Source organism: Schistocerca cancellata, chromosome 5 (assembly GCF_023864275.1).
Source record: "Schistocerca cancellata isolate TAMUIC-IGC-003103 chromosome 5, iqSchCanc2.1, whole genome shotgun sequence".
NCBI classification, from domain to species: domain Eukaryota; kingdom Metazoa; phylum Arthropoda; class Insecta; order Orthoptera; family Acrididae; genus Schistocerca; species Schistocerca cancellata.
Window position 1 is genome coordinate 479,551,097 of NC_064630.1, and position 20,319 is coordinate 479,571,415.

General features: G+C 41.4%; 1 protein-coding gene across 1 annotated transcript in view; it reads left to right on the forward strand.

Moving 5' to 3' along the window:
* The window catches only part of LOC126187673 (methyl farnesoate epoxidase-like), a 195,187-nt gene that overhangs the window by 107,502 nt on the left and 67,366 nt on the right, over positions 1 to 20,319 (forward strand). The window contains exon 4 of the mRNA XM_049928905.1: positions 13,731 to 13,918. Coding sequence (XP_049784862.1) covers positions 13,731 to 13,918 — 188 coding nt within the window. The remainder of the gene's footprint in view (positions 1 to 13,730; positions 13,919 to 20,319) is intronic.

Below are 20,319 nucleotides of genomic sequence, written 5' to 3' on the forward strand. Positions count from 1 at the left end.
CTCTCTCCCATCCTCTCCCACCCCTGTCCACTGCCGCGCCTGCATTCCCACATCGCACCTGCTCTCCATCTCTCCACTCTCCATACCCTCGCCCAAGGTGGCTTCCACCAACTTGTCCTCCTTGATGATGCCCTCATCCCCTCCATCTACCCCTCCTACCAACTTTGATCCTCATCTACCGCGCCCTTTGTTTTTCCCCGAGGGCACACTCTCTCCCTCCTCCCTTCTTCCTCCTTCCTCCCCCCGGGCTTTCCCTACCCGTCCTACCTTCTTTCCTCCTCCTCCCATCTCCTCTGCCACTGGCATCTACACACTCCCCTCTCCCTCCTCCCCCTCTTTTTCCTCTTTTGGCAGGTCCCTGGACTCATACACGTATAGTGAACTTTCGCGTGCTGGAGATCGCCTTGTGTTTGTGTGTGCTGTTGTGTTCACACTGAAGTATTCCATTGTTTAATCGTTTGTGTTCCAACGTTCGCGTGTGTCATCTGTCGTCTCTGTGCGTGTCCACGTGTCTGAACCTTTTTATTTTGGACTCTGCGCCCTTGAACGTCTCCGTGTGTTTTAATTTTGTATGTCTACGTTTGTATATCCACCATGTCTGTTCTGCAATTGTCTCCTGTTGTATCATTAGTTTTATCTGTGGCTGAAGAGCGGCGTAGTATGCCGCTGCTGACCTACCTGTATCAGGTGTGAAATTAACATTAAAGGAAGAAAAAAAAGTACTTCTAACAGAAACAAACACACCACTACCAACTCGGTTTAGTCAATCCTTCCTGTGCACCGTTAGGTCCCTGGTAAAAACTTCAGTTGTCTCTAGCCTTAGCCAGTTTTCTGTACCTATAAAGATTTCCATTTCACTGCTTTCGATGAGTGATCAGCGCTTCAACAATTTACAACTGTGATACCGATGTTCTCTAATCCTAAACGATGTCTTGTGTTTGACCTGCTCGCTTTGACACTGTATCCCTTTCTGAACTTTTCCGAGATGCTCTGACTTTTACAGCTCCCAGTCCACACTACAGAGTCTCCGCTACTCATGTAGCCATCTCTTGTGTGTTGTGGACTCCTGATCTATTAAGCGCAGATTGTACCCTGTGTACCCACAATGTTAAATTTGCCAATTTTAGGTGCATTTTTCTCATGAACTGTTATGGGTCCTAGAGGGAGGGCTTCTCTCCCTTGACCTATTTTTGTAGATGGCTGCCTTGTATAATTCATATTTTATAGAATTCTTCGCAAGTTCTAAAAAAAATCAAAACTTTTCAGTTTTATTTAATCATAATTTCTGAAATATTAAATTTACCATCTTTACAAAATGCATCAACAATTTTCAGTCCATCTGTAAGTTCTGTGATGGTAAGTTCCTGAGAAAGATGTACCTAAACATTAAAAAAATAAAATCGCAAAAAACAATTTTTAAAGTTGATCATGGTCTGTTACCTTAGAACATCCGTGCTCCACATCCTGGGTCATCTGCATTTTCTTCATCCTCCCTGGCCCTCCTAACATTCCGTAAGTGGATTCTTGCCTTCCTAGCTATCACAGTCACTTCATAATCTGCTCTCTTCACGTGGAAAGCAACCAACTTGGAATGCCATTATTAAATGAAAGAACTGCACCATAAATACCCAAATTCAATGTATACTTACCTACAAATACCGTTTTATAAATACTAGGCCATATAACACTGTTAAATGATTCATTTGGGTTCTGTGTTTCTCCATTCAAACACTTACACAACAGGTTTTAATCATTCAGACTTCTAAAAACTAGTTTTATTACATTGCACACTTCAATAGGCAATGAGTGCCTATGACCACACTGTTAATCAGCTGCTAGATCACGGTTATATTTGCACCATGCGGTTGGTCCTTTTGGGCACAAGGCATGACAATGCTCCTTGTCAGTTGATAGTTTATGAAAATAAATTGCCCAGATATCCTGCTTCATTTTCATCTCACTTTCTTGCCATACTATAGTAGTTCTGCAAACTGCCTATCTCCTTGTCTGTGAGCCTATTTTTATGCCTTTCATATCGCTTCCCAACTTGTGATGGCAGGTTCCCATTCTTTTCTGGACATGCCCAATACATTCCAGCTATTCCAGGCTACCATCGCCGTATGGCTTTGTTTATACTACACTCTTGAAGCTCTCACTATCTCCATCTTCTACATATTTTACGTACATTGCCACAAGCATATCAACTGACCTGAAAAAAATGTTTGCTGTACCTGCAGCTTCCAGGTTCCCACAAAATCCTTCAAAGTTCACACTACATGCAGAACTTTCTTTATGAGATTTTAATTTTTCTTTATCCTTTATAAATGCACACTTACGACAGAACTTTCTCTACTTCTGCCGGCCGTGGTGGCCGAGCGGTTCTAGGCGCTACAGTCTGGAACCGCGCGACCGCTACGACCGCAGGTTCGAATCCTGCCTCGGGCATGGATGTGTGTGATGTCCTTAGGTTAGTTAAGTTTAAGTAGTTCTAAGTTCTAGGGGAGTGATGACCTTAGAAGTTAAGCCCCATAGTGCTCAGAGCCATTTGAACCCATTTTCTCTACTTCTAGCACTTTGCCATTATCCATGTTTGTTACAGTTACTACACTATTCAAACTGTATGCTCTCTACACTGCTATGTCCCATCAACAGCCACAGCAACACCTGTAGAATTATCATTAATTTCAGTTACCTCATTGACAGCAGCCTTTATCCAGGCTATAGCACAATACTTAGCAGCGTCATATAAAGTACCGGTATACTTCTGGTATCATGTCAGGCCACATGGGAGATTCATGACTGTACGCAGTGTCTTACCAGATAATACACCTTTATCTATAGTACGCAGTTCATACCTGTACTTAATATTGGTTTCATACCCACCGTCGATCTGCCTAATGGTATGAAATGAATTTGAGCTTCACAGTTCCTGCATAACAGAAATAGTTTACTAGCAAGTCCATTTCTTCCTGTAGCATCTTCAAAACAAAATAAAATGTCATTAACATGACATACTTTACAAGCTGCAAATGAAGATATGACAGATGACAACAATTCAATATCTATGACAACACTGCCACTTATCTTTTCCTCATTATTATATCTAGTACTTACAAAAGATTCTACATTTGAATCAGCATTCAGCTCTCTTCTGGAAGCACTAGTACAAATATTTTCACAGCAAGAACTGTCACTCACAATCGCTGATGAAGTCGAAGCACACGTCGGACCTAACCTACAACAACCTGCAGAACTCTCACTTACCAAATCCCTATTCTTTGCACTATTATCTTCACTAACTACATTTGCTTTCAGCTTTCTTCCATGACCCTCTTAGTATTTCTTGTATACTCATCCAATATGAAGCATGTTGTCACGAAAACGAACTTCACTGTGTAAACATATACGGTACAGAGAAAGGCGCCAGAAACACGACGAACAAGTGAAAGTTGCTCGCGAACGAGGTAGCCGACAGTGAGCACGAATTATCTTCCTTGATCAACAAATAAAGTATTTGAATTCAAGAAGTCGACAGAAGGCAAAAGGGAGACGAAACAGACTGTGCTGCCCTTAGAGTAAATCATCAAAATATTAACATATGAACACGAAAATGGAAGTATCGATTTTTTGTATTAATTGTCCAAGGAGGCCAATATCGTTATATAAATCGAGAGGTACTTTGCAACAGATGTACAGATAGGAAAAAATGATCTGTGTATGTAGCCGTTAAGAGTGGTAGAAGGAAGCCGAAGCTTTCACGTTCATAACACTGATGTTACATTCTCTATCACGGATTAAAATCTCCAATACCTTAAAACAGAAAATTGAGGTGCTACCAAAATCCGTCCTGCGCACCGATCAATGTTACGGTAGAAATAACACACAAAAGTAGCAACATTTCGTGGAATGGCATTCTACGGGCTTTCATGTCCACATGGTTCATTTGCAGTAAAACATGCATACCAGGCAGCTACGTGTAACAAGTGCTAGGTCGATGATTTTGTCAGCAGTGAAAATCACCATATATTAGTTACGAAGTCTGTAAATAACGTTGTATATTGGCGTCGTTATTTCGCTTACTTCTCTGTAAGAGTAACTGCGTGGTCATTTGCTGCCATTAAGAGAAAATTTGAAGTAAGTTCCTAGTTTTTAATTTCTTTATTTTCAGTAACTACGATTTCCGACTTCCCTTATTATGGGTAAACTATATTTGTGTTAGTGTATGCCTAGAAGGAGAATGCCAACGGCTCAGAGTTGGAGACGAGGAGCTAGAGAGACAATTTTTGCATAGAGAAATAGCGATATGGATACTCTTTATGACAATACATCTGTTTTATTTAACGATTATAATATTAATGCGTGATCATAGAAAATTGAAGTACCAATTCTGAAAAGTAATTATACAAGGAGACCAACGAAACATATATAACCTAAGGAACATTGCTTTAGATGCTCACAAAAGGAAATATGTGTATACATAGCCATTAGGAGAGGTAAAAGGAACTAGATACTCACATGTGAAAAGTTTCCCTTTGTCTCTGACATTGCTACCAACTCCTACACTGGTAACGATCAAATGATATGGCCGAAACGACACACGAAAGTAACAACGTTTCGTAAAGTTGCATTCTAGGAGCCTTCATGTTTAAATGTTGCCGATAATTCATTCGCAGTAACACACGCTTACCGAACAGCTACAACGTCGCAACTGCTGCATCGTTGATGTTGTAAATGGTGGAAAACTAAATACAGTAATGAAGCCGTCGGGGACAATAAACGTTGTTTACTGTCGTTTTTTCACAATTTTTGCGTTGTGAAAGTAATAGGAATAATGCAGATGTTGATAACGATGATCCTACTGTCGTTCTGAAAGATACATTTAAAAATGCACTGAACATAATTACAAATAATTTTTAAAACTGTAATTGCGATTTGATTAATTTTTAGAGCAGATTTTTTAATGCAAATCATTTCGCATCTGAGGTGGCTTTGCGCGATACAACGCCACTCACATTGTGTTGTCATAAGGATAAAGTTAATTTGCCGCCACTAATACAAAGTTTATTTTTCAACGCAGTGTCTCAAAGACTCCTTTCAGATGATCGAACAACTAAAGAGAAATCAAAAAATTATTTCGAGAAAACATGTAGCTACAATGCAGCATTTGCCACGAATCAGTTCTGCGGCTAAAACTTCAGACACTGTAAGATACATGACATTTGCCTTCACAGATCAGGTGCACTGACGCACTTGATCGAATTTCGACCACAGACGATACTAGTGCATATTTAGAGCGTTTAATGGCTGCAATGCCATTAGAAAACACGTTTATCTAGTAAAATACACTCCAAGGAATGTTTATGAGCAAAAATAATTTTTGTTATATTTTGTCCCTTACGAAGGTACAATCCCCCTGAAGCTGATCCTAAGAACTCTCCACCTTATGACGTAAATCAAGGAGTCTACGGCCGACACGGTCGCTGAACAGTCTGAGCCTCTAGTTCAGACCCTCCACTCGACTCTGTATCAAAAGCTCGCAATAGATCCTTTCAACGATGCTAATGATAAACTCTGCCTTCATTATACAAGCTGAGCCGCTTCTTGGATCAGTCGGAACCACAGGGGCTCTTATCTGATAAGAAGTGACAAACATGATTGATAAATACATGAGCCACCATCCAACTGCAACTACATTCACCTTCTGCTCGTCATTTCATTCGGTGTGATCTATTCCACATCTGTGATGACTCCTCCTGGTACAAGAAAGCAACCGGATGTTTATAATTAAATTTCCTTATTTAACAAGTTATGACACTGAAGCTAATTACGGTACGAGGACCAAACTTGGTAGCATTAATGTCAAGGACATGGGGAAGAGAAATAATGCAGAATCAATTCAAATGAAACCTTTTTAATGAGCTGCTACGGTACAACATACTGTTACATACTGGTACCATTGCTATTACAAAAGGGGGCTTAATATGGCGTCCATCAGTGTCCAGAAGAGTGTGAAAAGCGCAGGATTGCATTCTGCACAGCACAACGAAGCATGTCCTTAGGTATGCTGGCTACCTCTCTTGATATGCTGCGCTTCGGATTAGCACATGTGTGAATTTTCCCCTGGTAAACCCTGTCCTTCAGGTAGCCTCACTACCAGAAATCACAGGGCGTGAGATCAGGTGATTGTGCCGGCTAAGCATTTGGAAACGATCGGCTGATAAATCGATCATTTCCAAATGTCTTTCGGAGAAGCAGATGAACTTCACGAGCGATGTATGGTGAGGCCCCATCTTGCATGAAAACTGTTGAGTTCAATGCGTCTCTCTCCTGTAGGACGGATATGACATGTTGGCAAAGCATATCGCAGTAACGCTGGCGAGTCTTTGGTCCTTGAGTGCCAGCCTGTTCAAAAAGGAATGGGCCAATGGTGAACGTAGCCGTGAAGTTATACCATACTGTGACACGTTCACCATAGAGAAGAACTTCACTCACAGTGACTGGAAATGAAAATCTCCACACTCGGCAATTCTGTATGTTCACCTCATCCGTCAGAGAAAAATGAGCCTGTTTATTTTCACTTCATCAAAATTAGACTGTTAAGCAGCTCGCCTCTCACAAATCCGAATGCAGTTTTGAGCATTCCAAACGAGACTATAGACAGCTCACCGGCCCAAACAGACAGTCCGTTTCACTCATAATATTCAGCTTCACTCGTAGTTGCAAAGCAACACAGCTCACCATCGATCCTCAGCTGTCTCTTCGTAACGTTATTCACAGATATTAATTTTCCTATTGGTCCGAACATGGAGGTGAAAAAAGGGGCCAAAGCTCCTAAAATTACAATCAAATTACATATACACATGGAATTAACATTACACAATAAATAACAATATTGATTTTACGGGATACATTACACTGCATATGTACATACACCGCTTAGCTAAAACATTGTAACAACCTGTTTAATAGCTTGTTGTTCCACTTTTCAAACACAGTACAACGGAGATTCTGCTTGGCGTGGATTCTACAAGTCCTTGACAAGTCCTTGACAGGATTCCAGAAGTATGTGGCACCCGATATCTATGCACGGATCAAGCAATTCGCGCAAATTACGGGATGGTGGTTCACGGGCACGTAGCTAGTGCCCGATGTGTGTTCCAGTGTGTACACATCAGGCACATTTGTTGGCCAAGACATCGGGTCAATTCTAGTGTACGATTCCACTCTTCTGCTTTGAGCGATGACGCCATACCTAAGACAGAGACGCTGCATAGAGGCAATCTTTGAAATCAAATGATCATATTCGTAATCAGACGAATGTAGCATACGATAAAATTAGAGTTCACGTGATTAATTACATAGCCACAAATTATACCGATAAGAATTAAAGGTAAGGAAAATAAATAAGAACAGAAAAAGAAGTATAAATGTCTGAAATAAATTATTATCGTTATTTATGCGAGTAAGATGATGTGTGTGGTTTGCGGGGCGCTCTACTGCGAGGTTATCAACGCCCGTACAAATTCCCAACCTTTGCTTAGTCCAATCTCGCCACTTTCACGAATGATGATGAAATGATGAGGACAAAAACACCCAGTCATCTCGAGGCAGGTGAAAATCCCTGACCCCGCCAGGAATCGAACCCTGGACTCCGGGCTTGGGAAGCGAGAACGCATTATGATAGTAAGAAAAGCACAGATAACCTTTAAATCGAGTGCAGTATAGCGCATGATGAAGCCATAATGTTATGAATTAGCGTTAAATTTTAATATCAATTGTTAAATCTAACATGACGAGTAAACAAGTAACGAAAATTAACAACAAGTAGGGTCTAACAAATACTGGAATCGGTAACTTGAACTGTCATAGGTTAATTCCAACCATTCCACGGTTCGTTATTTTGATCGTTTTAACAACAAGCGTGCGCACTAAATTATTACAGGATTTCTACATATGGTATTACTCTCTTCATTAATATGAAAAAGAGAAAATTTGGAAGCTGTAACTACAATATTTATTAGTTTTTCACAGTAGTTCTGAGATCGATAAGAAATCTAGAAATCCTACATAGTTCACAGATTTACTGCAAAAATGTCCAAAATTATGAACCATCGAATAATTGAAATCGGTAACTAGGATCTAACAGTTCTAATTACCAATTCCATTGATTCGATGATACATTAATTAGATCTTTTTTTTTCAGCATGTGTGTACACTGGAATGTAGGCTAATATATTTTCTGCACTTGTAATTGCTATCTGAACTACTCCCAAAAAGTTACTAATATTGGAGTCGGTAACTAGAATTGACCTATATACGTCAGTTCTAATTACCGTTTCCAATTTTTCTTATACACCACAGTAGTTTTAGAGAGCAATCACAAATGTTCAGTGATTACAACCGCAAAAATAGTTTACATATGAATCATGGAGCGGTTGGAAACTAACTGGAATTTACCTACATAAGTTAATTCTAGTTATAGATTCCAATATTCTTCATTTTTTTTGTGGATATTCGTTTGTCGTGTACTGCCTTTTCTTTAAGAATTTAGTGTTTGTTTCTCCACATTTTATGCGACCGTTACGTATTTCTTGTTATTCATTTAATTTTCCCGTTTTTCTGATACATTTTGATTTTTCTCCGCCCAAAACCCCAACTTTCCTGCGCTACTCCCGTTAGATTCAATAATTAACAGTAAAATTAACACTGTGTTATAATAGTATGACTTCACCATGCGCTTTACTGTGATGCAATTTAAAGGTTCTCTGTGCTTTTCTAGTCGTATAAATTACGAGAAGACTTATTACAAAGTAAATAACTGCATGAATGTGATTGTAATTTTATCGTATACTACATTTGTTTGTTTACGAGTATACAGGGTGGTTCATTGGTCGTGAACGGTCCAAATATCTCTCGAAATAAGCGTCAAAAGCAAGAAAAAACTACAAAGAACGAAACATGTCTAGCTTGAAGGGGGAAACCAGATGGCGCTATGGGTGGCCCGCTAGATGGCGCTGCCATAGGTCAAACGGATATCAACTGCGTTTTTTTTTTAATAGGAACCCCCATTATTTATTAAATATTCGTGTAGTACGTAAAGAAATATGAATGTTTTAGTTGGACCACATTTTTCGCTTTGTGATAGATGGCGCTGTAATAATCACAAACATATGGCTCACAATTTTAGACAAACAGTTGGTAACAGGTTGGTTTATTAAATTAAAATAGAGAATGTAGGTACGTCTGAACATTTTATTTCGGTTGTTCCAATGTCACACATGTACCTTTGTGAACTTATTTCTGAGAACGCATGCTGTTACCTGTAAATACCACATTAATGCAATAAATGATCGAAATTATGTCCGTCAACCTCAATGGATTTGGCAATACGTGTAACGACATTCCTCTCAACAGCGAGTAGTTCGCCTTCCGTAACGTTCGCACATGCATTGACAATGCGCTGACGCATGTTATCAGACGTTGTCGGTGGATCACGATAGCAAATATCCTTCAACTTTCCCCACAGAAATAAATCCAGGGACGTGAGATCCGGTGAACGTGCTTCGACGACCAATCCACCTGTCATGAAATGCTGTTCGATACCGCTTCAACCGCACGCGAGTTATGTGCCGGACGTCCATCATGTTGGAAGTACATCGCCATTCTGTCATGCAGTGAAATATCTTGTAGTAACATCGGTAGAACATTACGTAGGAAATCAGCATACATTGCACCATTTAGATTGCCAGCGATAAAATGGGGGCCAATTATCCTTCCTCCCATAATGCCGCACCATACATTAATCCGCCAAGGTCGCTGATGTTCCACTTGTCGCAGCCATCGTGGATTTTCCGTTGGCCAATGGTGCATATTATGTCGGTTTGCGTTACCGCTGTTGGTGAATGACGCTTGGTCGCTAAATAGAACGCGTGCAAAAAATCTGTCATCGTCCCGTAATTTCTCTTGTGCCCAGTGGCAGAACTGTACACGACGTTCAAAGTCGTCGCCGTGCAATTCCTCGTGCATAGAAATATGGTACGGGTTCAAACGATGTTGACGTAACGTTCTCAACACCGACGTTTTTGAAATTCCCGATTCTCATGCAATTTGTCTGCTACTGATGTGCGGATTAGCCGCGACAGCAGCTAGAACATCTACTTGGGCATCATTTGTTGCAGGTCGTGGTTGACGTTCCACATGTGGCTTAATACTTCCTGTTTCCTTAAATAACGTAACAATCCAGCCAACGGTCCGGACACTTGGATGATGTCGTCCAGGATACAGAGCAGCATACACAGCATACGCCCGTTGGGCATTTTGATCCCAATAGCCATACATCAACACGATATCGACCTTTTCAACAATTGGTAAACGGTCCATTTTAACATTGGTAAGATACCGCGAAGCAAATACCGTCCGCACTGGCAGAATGTTACGTGATACCACGTACTTATACGTTTGTGACTATTACAGCGCCATCTATCACAAAGCGAAAAAAGTGGTTTAACTAAAACATTCACATTTCTTTAGGTACTACACGAATATGTAATAAAAATGGGGGTTCCTATTTAAAAAACCCAGTTGATATCCGTTTGAACTATGGCAGCTCCATCTAGCGGGCCAACCATAGCACCATCTGGTTTCCCCCTGCAAGCTAGACGAGTTTCGTCCGTTTTAGTTTTTTCGTTTGATGCTTATTTCGTGAGATATTTGGCTTGGTCACTATCAATGGACCACCCTGTATAATCTGTTGCCTTCGTAACTTGCGTAGAAGTAGCGTCTTTGTCTTAGATATGACATTGCCCAAAGGCCGACGAGTGGAATCAGACACTAGAATTTATCCAAGACATCAATGTGAATTCCCTATAATGCGCCACAAACCACTGTAGCACGATTGTGACCTTGAAACACGGACAGTTATCCTGCTGGATGATGGCATCGCCATGGGGGAAGACTTCAAGCATGCAGGTGGTCCGCAATAATGTTCACATAGCTCACCGCTGTCCTGGTGCCTTCGATTACCACCGCAATCCCACGAAGCCCAACTTACTCATAGCATAATCCGGCCTCACCAGCCTGCATCTGTAGCGCGGTACATGTTTCGTGCAGCCATTCGCCTGGTTGATGGTGTGTAAGGACCCAACCTGACGTAACAAAAAATGTCATGCATTGGACAGGTGACACGTTTCTTTTGAGCCACGGTGAAAACTCAGTGAAGTTGTGCCTGATGCAGTCATAACTGAAGACGTCATTGGGTCAACACTTGACTGTGTGATGTGGAGCTCCATGTTCAACAATGCCCTTTGATGGTCAGCTCCGAAACACTTGTGCCTGCACCAGCATTGTACTCTGTCAGATCTGACACTGATCGCTGCCTTTCTTGAATTACACAATGGTGGAACCTCCGATCTCAACGTTATGTGATGAGCAAGTTGTCGTCCTATACCATACGGCCTATTCGTTACTTCACCATCCATCAACCACTTTCCATAGGTGCTCACGACAGTAGTCGTAGAAGGTGACCAGCTTCGCCGTTTCAGAAAGTCTCTTTTTCCAGTCGCAGGGCCATAACAATGTGCCCTTTGTCAAGACCTCTTATATCAGCGGATTTCCGCATTTGCGGTTCATATCTTCGCTGTAATGACTACTCATTCGTCTCTTTTCATCTTACATTTTTTCCTTACAGTGTCACGTGCCCGCAACGCCATCAGGAGACATTTAACAGCGCGGTTGGCAGTGTTCATAATGTTTTGGCTCTTCAGTGTACAGCTTCATTACAATCCAGGACAAGCGACTTTAACAGAGAAAAAAGAAAAAAGCACAAAAAAGAAAAAAATACGTACTCACTTCATTAATTTTTTACACTAATCTAAACGATTAGTACAATAACGTGAGCCGAATAATTCCGTTACAAGGCAAGAGGTGGCACTTGCTATTCCTTGGAGACAGGAGTATAGAATTTTCCAATTACAAAATTCCATGCATCTCTAGAAATTGTCTATGATTCTACTAAACCGCAGAAGTAGCTTTACCGAGTGCAATTGAAAACTGTGTGGATTCAGCAGTAGCTACATGACTTGTGTTTGTTTGGTTGTTTATGGGAAATTATAAAATTTTCTTTTCACGACACCGGTTTTGGTGGCGGTTGTGAACCTTACAGTACATTTCCGAAATAGAGGCCCCAATCTCTTGACCATCATTTCCTGCTATTCTTCTTATCGACCTACAGAAAAGGACAGTTCCAGGACCCAGAAGAGTATGAACACGGTTGCAGTATTCTGCCCGACATCCGCTTCCGGTTCCCACAAGAAAACAGAGCCTTTCTCTACGCACTAGTCAGATAAGTGACCCATCATGGTTTTCTGGGACTACACTCAGTGTTACATGGTAAAAGTGCTGTGAAACTTCCTGGAAGATTAAAATTGTATGCCGGACCGAGACTCGAACTCGTGACCATTGCCTTCCACGGGCAAGTGCCCTGGCAACTAAGCTATCCAAACACGACCAACGACCTGCTCTCACAGCTTCAGTTCTGCCAGTACCTCGTCTCGTACCATCCTAACTTCACAGAAGCTCTTCTGCGAACCGAGTTCGGGTCTCGCGCATGGGTGTGTGTGCTACTCTTAGCATAAGTTAGTTTACATAGTGTGTCAGTCTATGGACCGATGACTTCAGCAGTTTGGTCCCTTAGGAATTCACACACATTTGAACATTTACTTCTTCCGGTTGAAGCCATATCTGGTCTAAACTAACATAGTTTGGAAGGAGTGAACTGTCCCTTAGGAAAGCATCAAGCGAATTTTTATCTGCTTTTTAAAACAGATCTATTTTGCGTTAATTTTTGGTGGATGTGGACGTTGTGATGGTTCGTCTTGTTACGTATGGGGCTATTTTGGTGGTCACTAGCCCTGTATCCGTCATGATTGTCCCTACTTGCTCAGGATCATTTGTTACTAGGAGGTAAAGTATGTTTTCGCAACCATTTCCACTTCGAGTAAGACCAATTTACTAACTCGTTGGATACGTAACTGCCTTAGAATGTGCTAATGAAATGTTCTGAGCCGCGCGGGATTAGCCGAGCGGTCTAAGGCGCTACAGTCATGGACTGTGCGGCTGGTCCCGGCAGAGGTTCGACTTCTCCCTCGGGCATGGATGTGTGTGTTTGACCTTAGTATAATTTAGGTTAAGTAGTGTGTAAGCTTAGGGACTGAAGACCTTAGCAGTTAAGTCCCATAAGATTTCACACACATTTTGAACATTTGAAATGTCCTTATATCTTAGGCATAAGTGCCTTCCACCTTCAAAAAATATTGACTGAATAACTATTAAACTAATAGATGCTGGACTGTGTGTGCTTCCTTCCAAACTTAGTCATTCGTGCATGACCTGTTCTCAAACAAACTTAAACAGTTACATAAAAGAAGAACAATTTTAGAATCTTGGCCTCTGTAGATTAATTCCCTGCGGACACCCATGAACGCAGAACAATAAATTTGCGGTTTGGCATTTACCGTCTAAACCGGGGAGGCATCGCAGAATTGTCTACCTCGATAACTAACTGATAAGTAAGATACACCTCCTAAGGCTATAAAATGACATATTAAACGATGTGATGAAGAGTATGAAAGGAACACATTTTAAAAGTTACAAACAAGGTATGAAAATAGTATAAGTATTGCTAGCAATGCTGAGAGCGCGGTAGACTGAGGTTTGGCCGTTGCACTGTGCAGGGTACCGCTTCCCGCGCAACGACCGGCGCCTACAGACGCTGCTAGACCTGATAAACACGCGGTCACGATCCTTCGACATGGCTGGAGGCAAACTCAGCGCCATGCCGTGGTTGCGCTTCATCCAGCCCGAGGCAACTGGCTACAACGCGATCATCAGGTTCAACGAGATGGCGCGCGCCTATTTTTTAGTAAGCACTACTAGTCAAGTCTCACTAAACGTAAGTGCGCGTCTGCACCACTTGTTTAACCCTTGCAGTACCACCTTTTGAAAATATTGTAGTCTAGACAGTTTTTTTATATTTTTAGACAATATTTATCGTTTTTAATGAATTCTGCCAGATTTCAGGAACGTTTTAAAATTTTCAGTTAAACTTAACCTAAAAATTTTAAGTTTAGTACACTATTGGCCATTAAAATTGCTACACCAAGAAGAAATGAGGACGATAAACGGGTATTCATTGGACAAATATATTATACTAGAACTGACATGTAATTACATTTTCACGCAATTCGGGTGCATAGATCCTGAGAAATCAGTACCCAGAACAATCACCTCTGGCCGTAATAACGGCTTTGATACGCCTGGGCATTGAGTCAAACAGAGCTTGGATGGCGTGTACAGGTACAGCTGCCCATGCAGCTTCAACACGATACCACATTTCATCAAGAGTAGTGACTGGCGTATTGTGACGAGCCAGTTGCTCGGCCACCATTAACCAGACGTTTTCAGTTGCTGAGAGATGTGGAGAATGTGCTGGCCGGGGCAGCAGTCCAACATTTTCTTTATCCAGAAAGGCCCGTACTGGACCTGCAACATGCGGTCGTGCATTATCCTGCTGAAATGTAGGGTTTCGCAGGGATCGAATGAAGGGTAGAGCCACGGGTCATAACACATCTGAAATGTAACGTCCATTGTTCAAAGTGCCGTCAATGCGAACAAGAGGTGATCGAGACGTGTAACCAATGGCACCCCATACCATAACTCCGGGTGATAGGCCATTATGGCGATGACGAATACACGCTTCCAATGCGCGTTCACCTCGATGTCGCCAAACACTGATGCGACCGTCATTATGCTGTAAACAGAACCTGGATTCATCCGAAAAAATGACGTTTTGCCATTCGTGCACCAAAGTTCGTCGTTGAGTACACCATCGCAGGCGCTCCTGTCTGTGATGTAGCGTCAAGGGTAACCGCAGCCAAGGTCTCCGAGCTGATAGTCCATGCTGCTGCAAACGTCGTCGAACTGTTCGTGCAAATGGTTGTTGTCTTGCAAACGTCCCCATCTGTTGACTCAGGGATCGAGACGTTGCTGCACGATCCGTTACAGCCATGCGGATAAGATGCCTGTCATCTCGACTGCTTGTGATACGAGGCCGTTGGGATCCAGCACGGCGTTCCGTATTACCCTCCTGGACCTACCGATTCCATATTCTGCTAACAGTCATTGGATCTCGACCAACGCGAACAGCAATCTCGCGATACGATAAACCGCAATCACGATAGGCTGCAATCCGACCTTTATCAAAGTCGGAAACTTGATGGTACGCATTTCTCCTCCTTACACGAGGCATCACAACAACGTTTCACCAGGCAACGCCGGTCAACTGCTGTTTGTGTTTGAGAAATCGGTTGGAAACTTTCCTCATGTCAGCACGTTGTAGGTGTCACCACCGGCGCCAACCTTGTGTGAATGCTCTGAAAAGCTAATCATTTGCATGCCACAGCATCTTCTTCCTGTCGGTTAAATTTCAAGGCCTGTAGCACGTCATCTTCGTGGTGTAGCAATTTTAATGGCCATTAGTGTAGTAGACGTCATTTTCCCAACTGAATTTATTATTCAATATTTTCAGGTTCAGGACATTACTTACATATCAGTATTTCTTTAATAAATATGTTGTGAGTAAAAGTCAACAACTGTTAACGAAATTTGCGTTAAATTTTTTTTTTTTTTTTTTTTTTTTGCTGTGGTCATTGTGCATTCGATAGTACATTATATTGGAAGTGACTTGATATTGCTAAGAGTGTACTAAAAAATATTTTCCCTACGCATTAGTACTTCATTAAAAAGTATGTTGTTACCATACATCGACCGCAATTAAAAAAAGTTCGCTTCTTCGTTTGGTAATGTGCATAATGGAAAATGCTTTGGTACCACTAGGGTTAAGGAGAAAAGTTTCTCAGCCTCACAATCAAAAATAGTCTTTCGTCCAGCCTCGTCGTCAGTCTTGTTGTGTCTAGGAGTCCTGTCTACTCGGTTCGCTAGACAAACGATCAAATAACTCGTATTAATGAGTTTTATTGCAATAAGAAAATAACAACACTTAACTTCGGCAATTACACAGAAGCAAATGGCGACATACGATATAATCAGTCTTTGCAGTGACTGCTGATCTCTAACTGACAAAGTGTTTCTTGAACTGCTATCGAAGTGGCTAATCTTGAAACTGCTATCCACGTCACTAACGTTGGCGCTGCTATCGAACTGGACGTCACCAGTCGGTCATGGCGCTTATGTCCTCTTCACATAAGGGCCACTGCTGTCGCGTTGTTGGAAGGGGGTCAGTCAGCGTGCGATTGGCTGACTTCTTCTCACAGCCTTCTCTTCTTTGTCGTTCCCGACTGCCGAGATGGCGCTTGACTTTACGCCGTAACATATAATATTTTTTAAGTTAAGGAAAAAATCTAAGTAGTGCCCTTTCAGATCTCTACACTTTCACACACAATGTTCCAGTCAGTATAGTACACTTCTAAAAATCTGCAAAATATCCGTATAAAGCTACAGGAGCCTTTAGTTAGACTTGAAACCTTTTCAACCCAAATTTGTTTTAATGTAAGACTAGTAGGCAGCAAGATGAGGAGAATGGTACAATTGCTACCTCTAATCTTTTACGTTTCCCACCGTCAAAACATCTTTGCAGGCAGATGCATTGACATCAGGATATGGAGACCTCTTTCAAATTCTGTCAGAGTGTGATAACGCTGTCTCACATGAGTTCGCAGCATCACTGTGTCCTTCACAACGATCATTCATTGTATGACGATGTTCACTCATTTTTACAGACTACGAGGCCTCATAACAACACTAAACACTAACAGACTAATGCACTATAGTGGCTTTTCTACCTGTCAAAGAGATTTGCAGCTCTAATCATTACATACCTGGCGATAGTGTGTACGTATTCAAAGTTATACTGATATCCGACAATGCTTTGTGAGTGGTTTGCTTTATCATCAGGTTGTGTAGGGGGCTGTGCAAAAAGATGTTATAACTTAGATGATACTGACTTTTATTTTTGGGCTTAATTCATATTTCCAAATGAAGCTAGCGCATTTCTTCGACCTGTGCACCTAGGTTCCCAATGCACGTGAAAAGTCCTTTCACCATATAAACCATAGCTCGTTCACACATATCCATAAGCGGATAACTCGTGTTGTGCATTCTTTACCGTCATTATCGTCAGTAGGTCTTATTGCATACACACGTTCTTTCACCATTTCCCATAGCCAAAAATCCCATGGAGTCATATCCGGTAACAGTTTTGGCCACGTTAAAGATCCACCTCTTCCAATGCAGAATCTACCAAATGTTCAATTCAGGTAATGTCGAACCTTTAAGGAATATTATGATGGCGCACCATCTTGATGACAGTAACCTGATGCTACGACAGAGTGGGGAAGATTATCAACCACAAAATTCTGCACCACATCGAGATAAGAATCTCCCATTATAATCTGATCATTAAAAAAAAGTGGACCAAGTAGTCCAAACTTCGAAGTACCGCACCATACGTTAATTTTAGGAGAGGATCGAGTGTGCTCTCTTAGTTCATGGAGATTGTATGAACTCCAAATGACCATTGTGCTTATTCACTTTGCGCTGACATGAAATGTGACTTTCTCAGACAGAAAGAACCCAACATTAGGGTCTACGTGTGTCATATCTATCAACATTTCTGCAGCTCGTACATGAGAAATTTTATCAGCGTGAGATAGGGCCTGTGTCTTTTGAATATGGTACAGCTTCATTCCCAGATCGAAGCGGAAAATAGTCCTCGAAATTTCGGTTTTCAATGCTAATCTGGTACTTGACGTTCCTGGGCTCCTAACTATTGTTCCTTGACATTTATGATGTTATCTTCCATTAGAATACTTCTTGGACGTCCACTGTTTCTTTTACAGTCACTGTTCACAGACATGATGTGCACAAATTTTTCATGCAGTCGACCTTGTATATGTCTTGGAGGATAGTTATGAAATCATTGCTGAAACTTTTTTCCTCATTATTGAGAATGACCCAAACATTTCTATCCCAATTACTACCTTTCTTCTCTTTTCCAAAGTAAGTCGGATGGTCTCCTCTAGTCTGCAACAAAAGAAAATTTAAACTTATGTAATACCATATCAGCGGTAACATTATTTTGGACTACCCTATATACAATGGATATAATTGCAGATATTTTTTATATGTGGCACTGTAATATGTACACACACCAATGTGTTAGTTGGTTTTTTTCCTACATCGAACGGTCTTCCCACAACCACGTCACGAATTTAACGACCTGATATTTTCAGCACGGTCATTCTGGACCACTAAGTGTGTTATGCCTATCAGCATATTTATTTATTTATTCCTCATAATTACAACCTATTATCTGAGAAGATAAAATCGGCCATACAAATTACATATCCTTGGACAGTAATAAAATATAATTAACTATGTATTTCTCATATTTAGTTTTTCAAAGTACTTCTACTACTACAAAACTATAATAAAGCCCTTAAACCAGATACCCAGCTATTAATACTACTATAAACACTACAGAATCTGTTCCCTGTTTCTTCATTTATTTTGGTGCATGTAGCTTGTAGGTGGATATTTCCGCTATTGGATCTGCCCTCATGTTACCCTGGTCAAGAGCCATTGTCTTCTGGATTCCTTGGGCATCAAGCAGCACATCGGCAGTATTTCCATCGCATCAAGTAATTCCATGCATCACTGTCACATCTTCAAGTCCACACTTCCGTCATCACTTGCACCTACACGATGTAGATTCTTGGGACACTATTTCAGTCGGTGGTTGCCGACCTCAGTTGCCTTCTCTCCATTTGCAGAGTATGCTATGTAGCCTGGATGCCAGCATGCTGACTTATGGGTGAATGCCTCGTGAAGTCTTCCATGGCCTTTCTGGATACGGCGGCTGCAGTATCGTCCAAAATGCGCCAAGTCGACTCGCCCATTAATGCTGCTTTGGGCTCCAACATCCTTAATAGCTGACGTCCATTATCCATCGCATCTTCACAAAGCGTGCAACCTCACAATGTGTGTTCTGATGTGCACACATTGCCGCAGGTGCTGCTATCATTCATCTGTCTTCTGCTTTTATATGGATAAGTGGCATACGGGCCATCACGGTTAGTCAAGTGTTGTATCAGTCCACTCAGCGGGTCAAGAAATCACGTTTTTAATCTCTCCCTGGTGTTGGGGAGAATTTAGTATGTTTTCCTGCCTATGCATGAAATGTCTCGTTCATTTTGATGCCATAGTAATGTGTGATCTTTCGTTGCCTTTTTAGAAATGTCCTCAGTTCCAAGCACCTATCACACTTCCATTCGACTTCTTTTCAGTTACCATTAAAAGTCTCCCATTTTCATAATTTCCAAGTCCAGTGGGCAAATCCCTAGAATTACTAACAAAGCTTTATTCAGGGTAGTGCAATACGCCTCCTTAATCTTAGTAGCACTCCTCGTTGAACTCTTCTCACTAAAGAGGCTGGCTTCACTAGCTGCAATCCATGAGCTCAAACGCTCACAGCATATCCTACAACTGATGCTAATACAGGTTGGTAGTACACTGATTGTTTTCAAGGAAAGCCGAAATTGCCTATTTGCAATGGATATAATTTTATTCATGTCGTTTGTACCCTTTCTGCCTGCTTCCTTTATATGATGTGCAAAGTTACGACCTTCGTCCAGAAATACCTTTAGATATCTCGTTACTGTTCTCTTCCTAATCGTTACATCATTTCATTTTATTTTACGGTTTCCTACTAGGTCCCATTTCAAGGAGTTACGTTGTTTTGTGAGCCAGTGACAATTTTACACTTTAACACCAGCCCTCAAGTTCGTGGGTATTCTATAATTTTTCTGGAGTCCCCAATTGCAACGAACAGCACGTCGTCTGCAAATGCCACAAGCCCACTTATGTTACTGTTGTCATGTAACTTCCGTAATATGGGCTCCGGTGCCACATCCCAAAGTTCTGGACCTCACACTGATTCCCTGTGGACAGCCTTTAGTTACTATCTTCGTTATTTTCTTTCCTGAGCATGTTAAAGAAGAATGTCGCTCATGGTAATAACCTCTCAGGAAGTTTTATAGCGCTTCTGGACACTGAAAATCCGTAATGCAACAAAGAAAGACAGCCTTCATAGGTTATCGAAAACGCCAGTAATATCAGTCATCATCGCTAGAGCGTACGTAAAATGACTGTCTGTCACTAGCGAAATAGCCTTATTAATTGAGTCTTTAGTTGACATGCCTCTTCTAAACCCGTGTTGGTGAGGGCTCATCCCGAGTAACAGTCTAT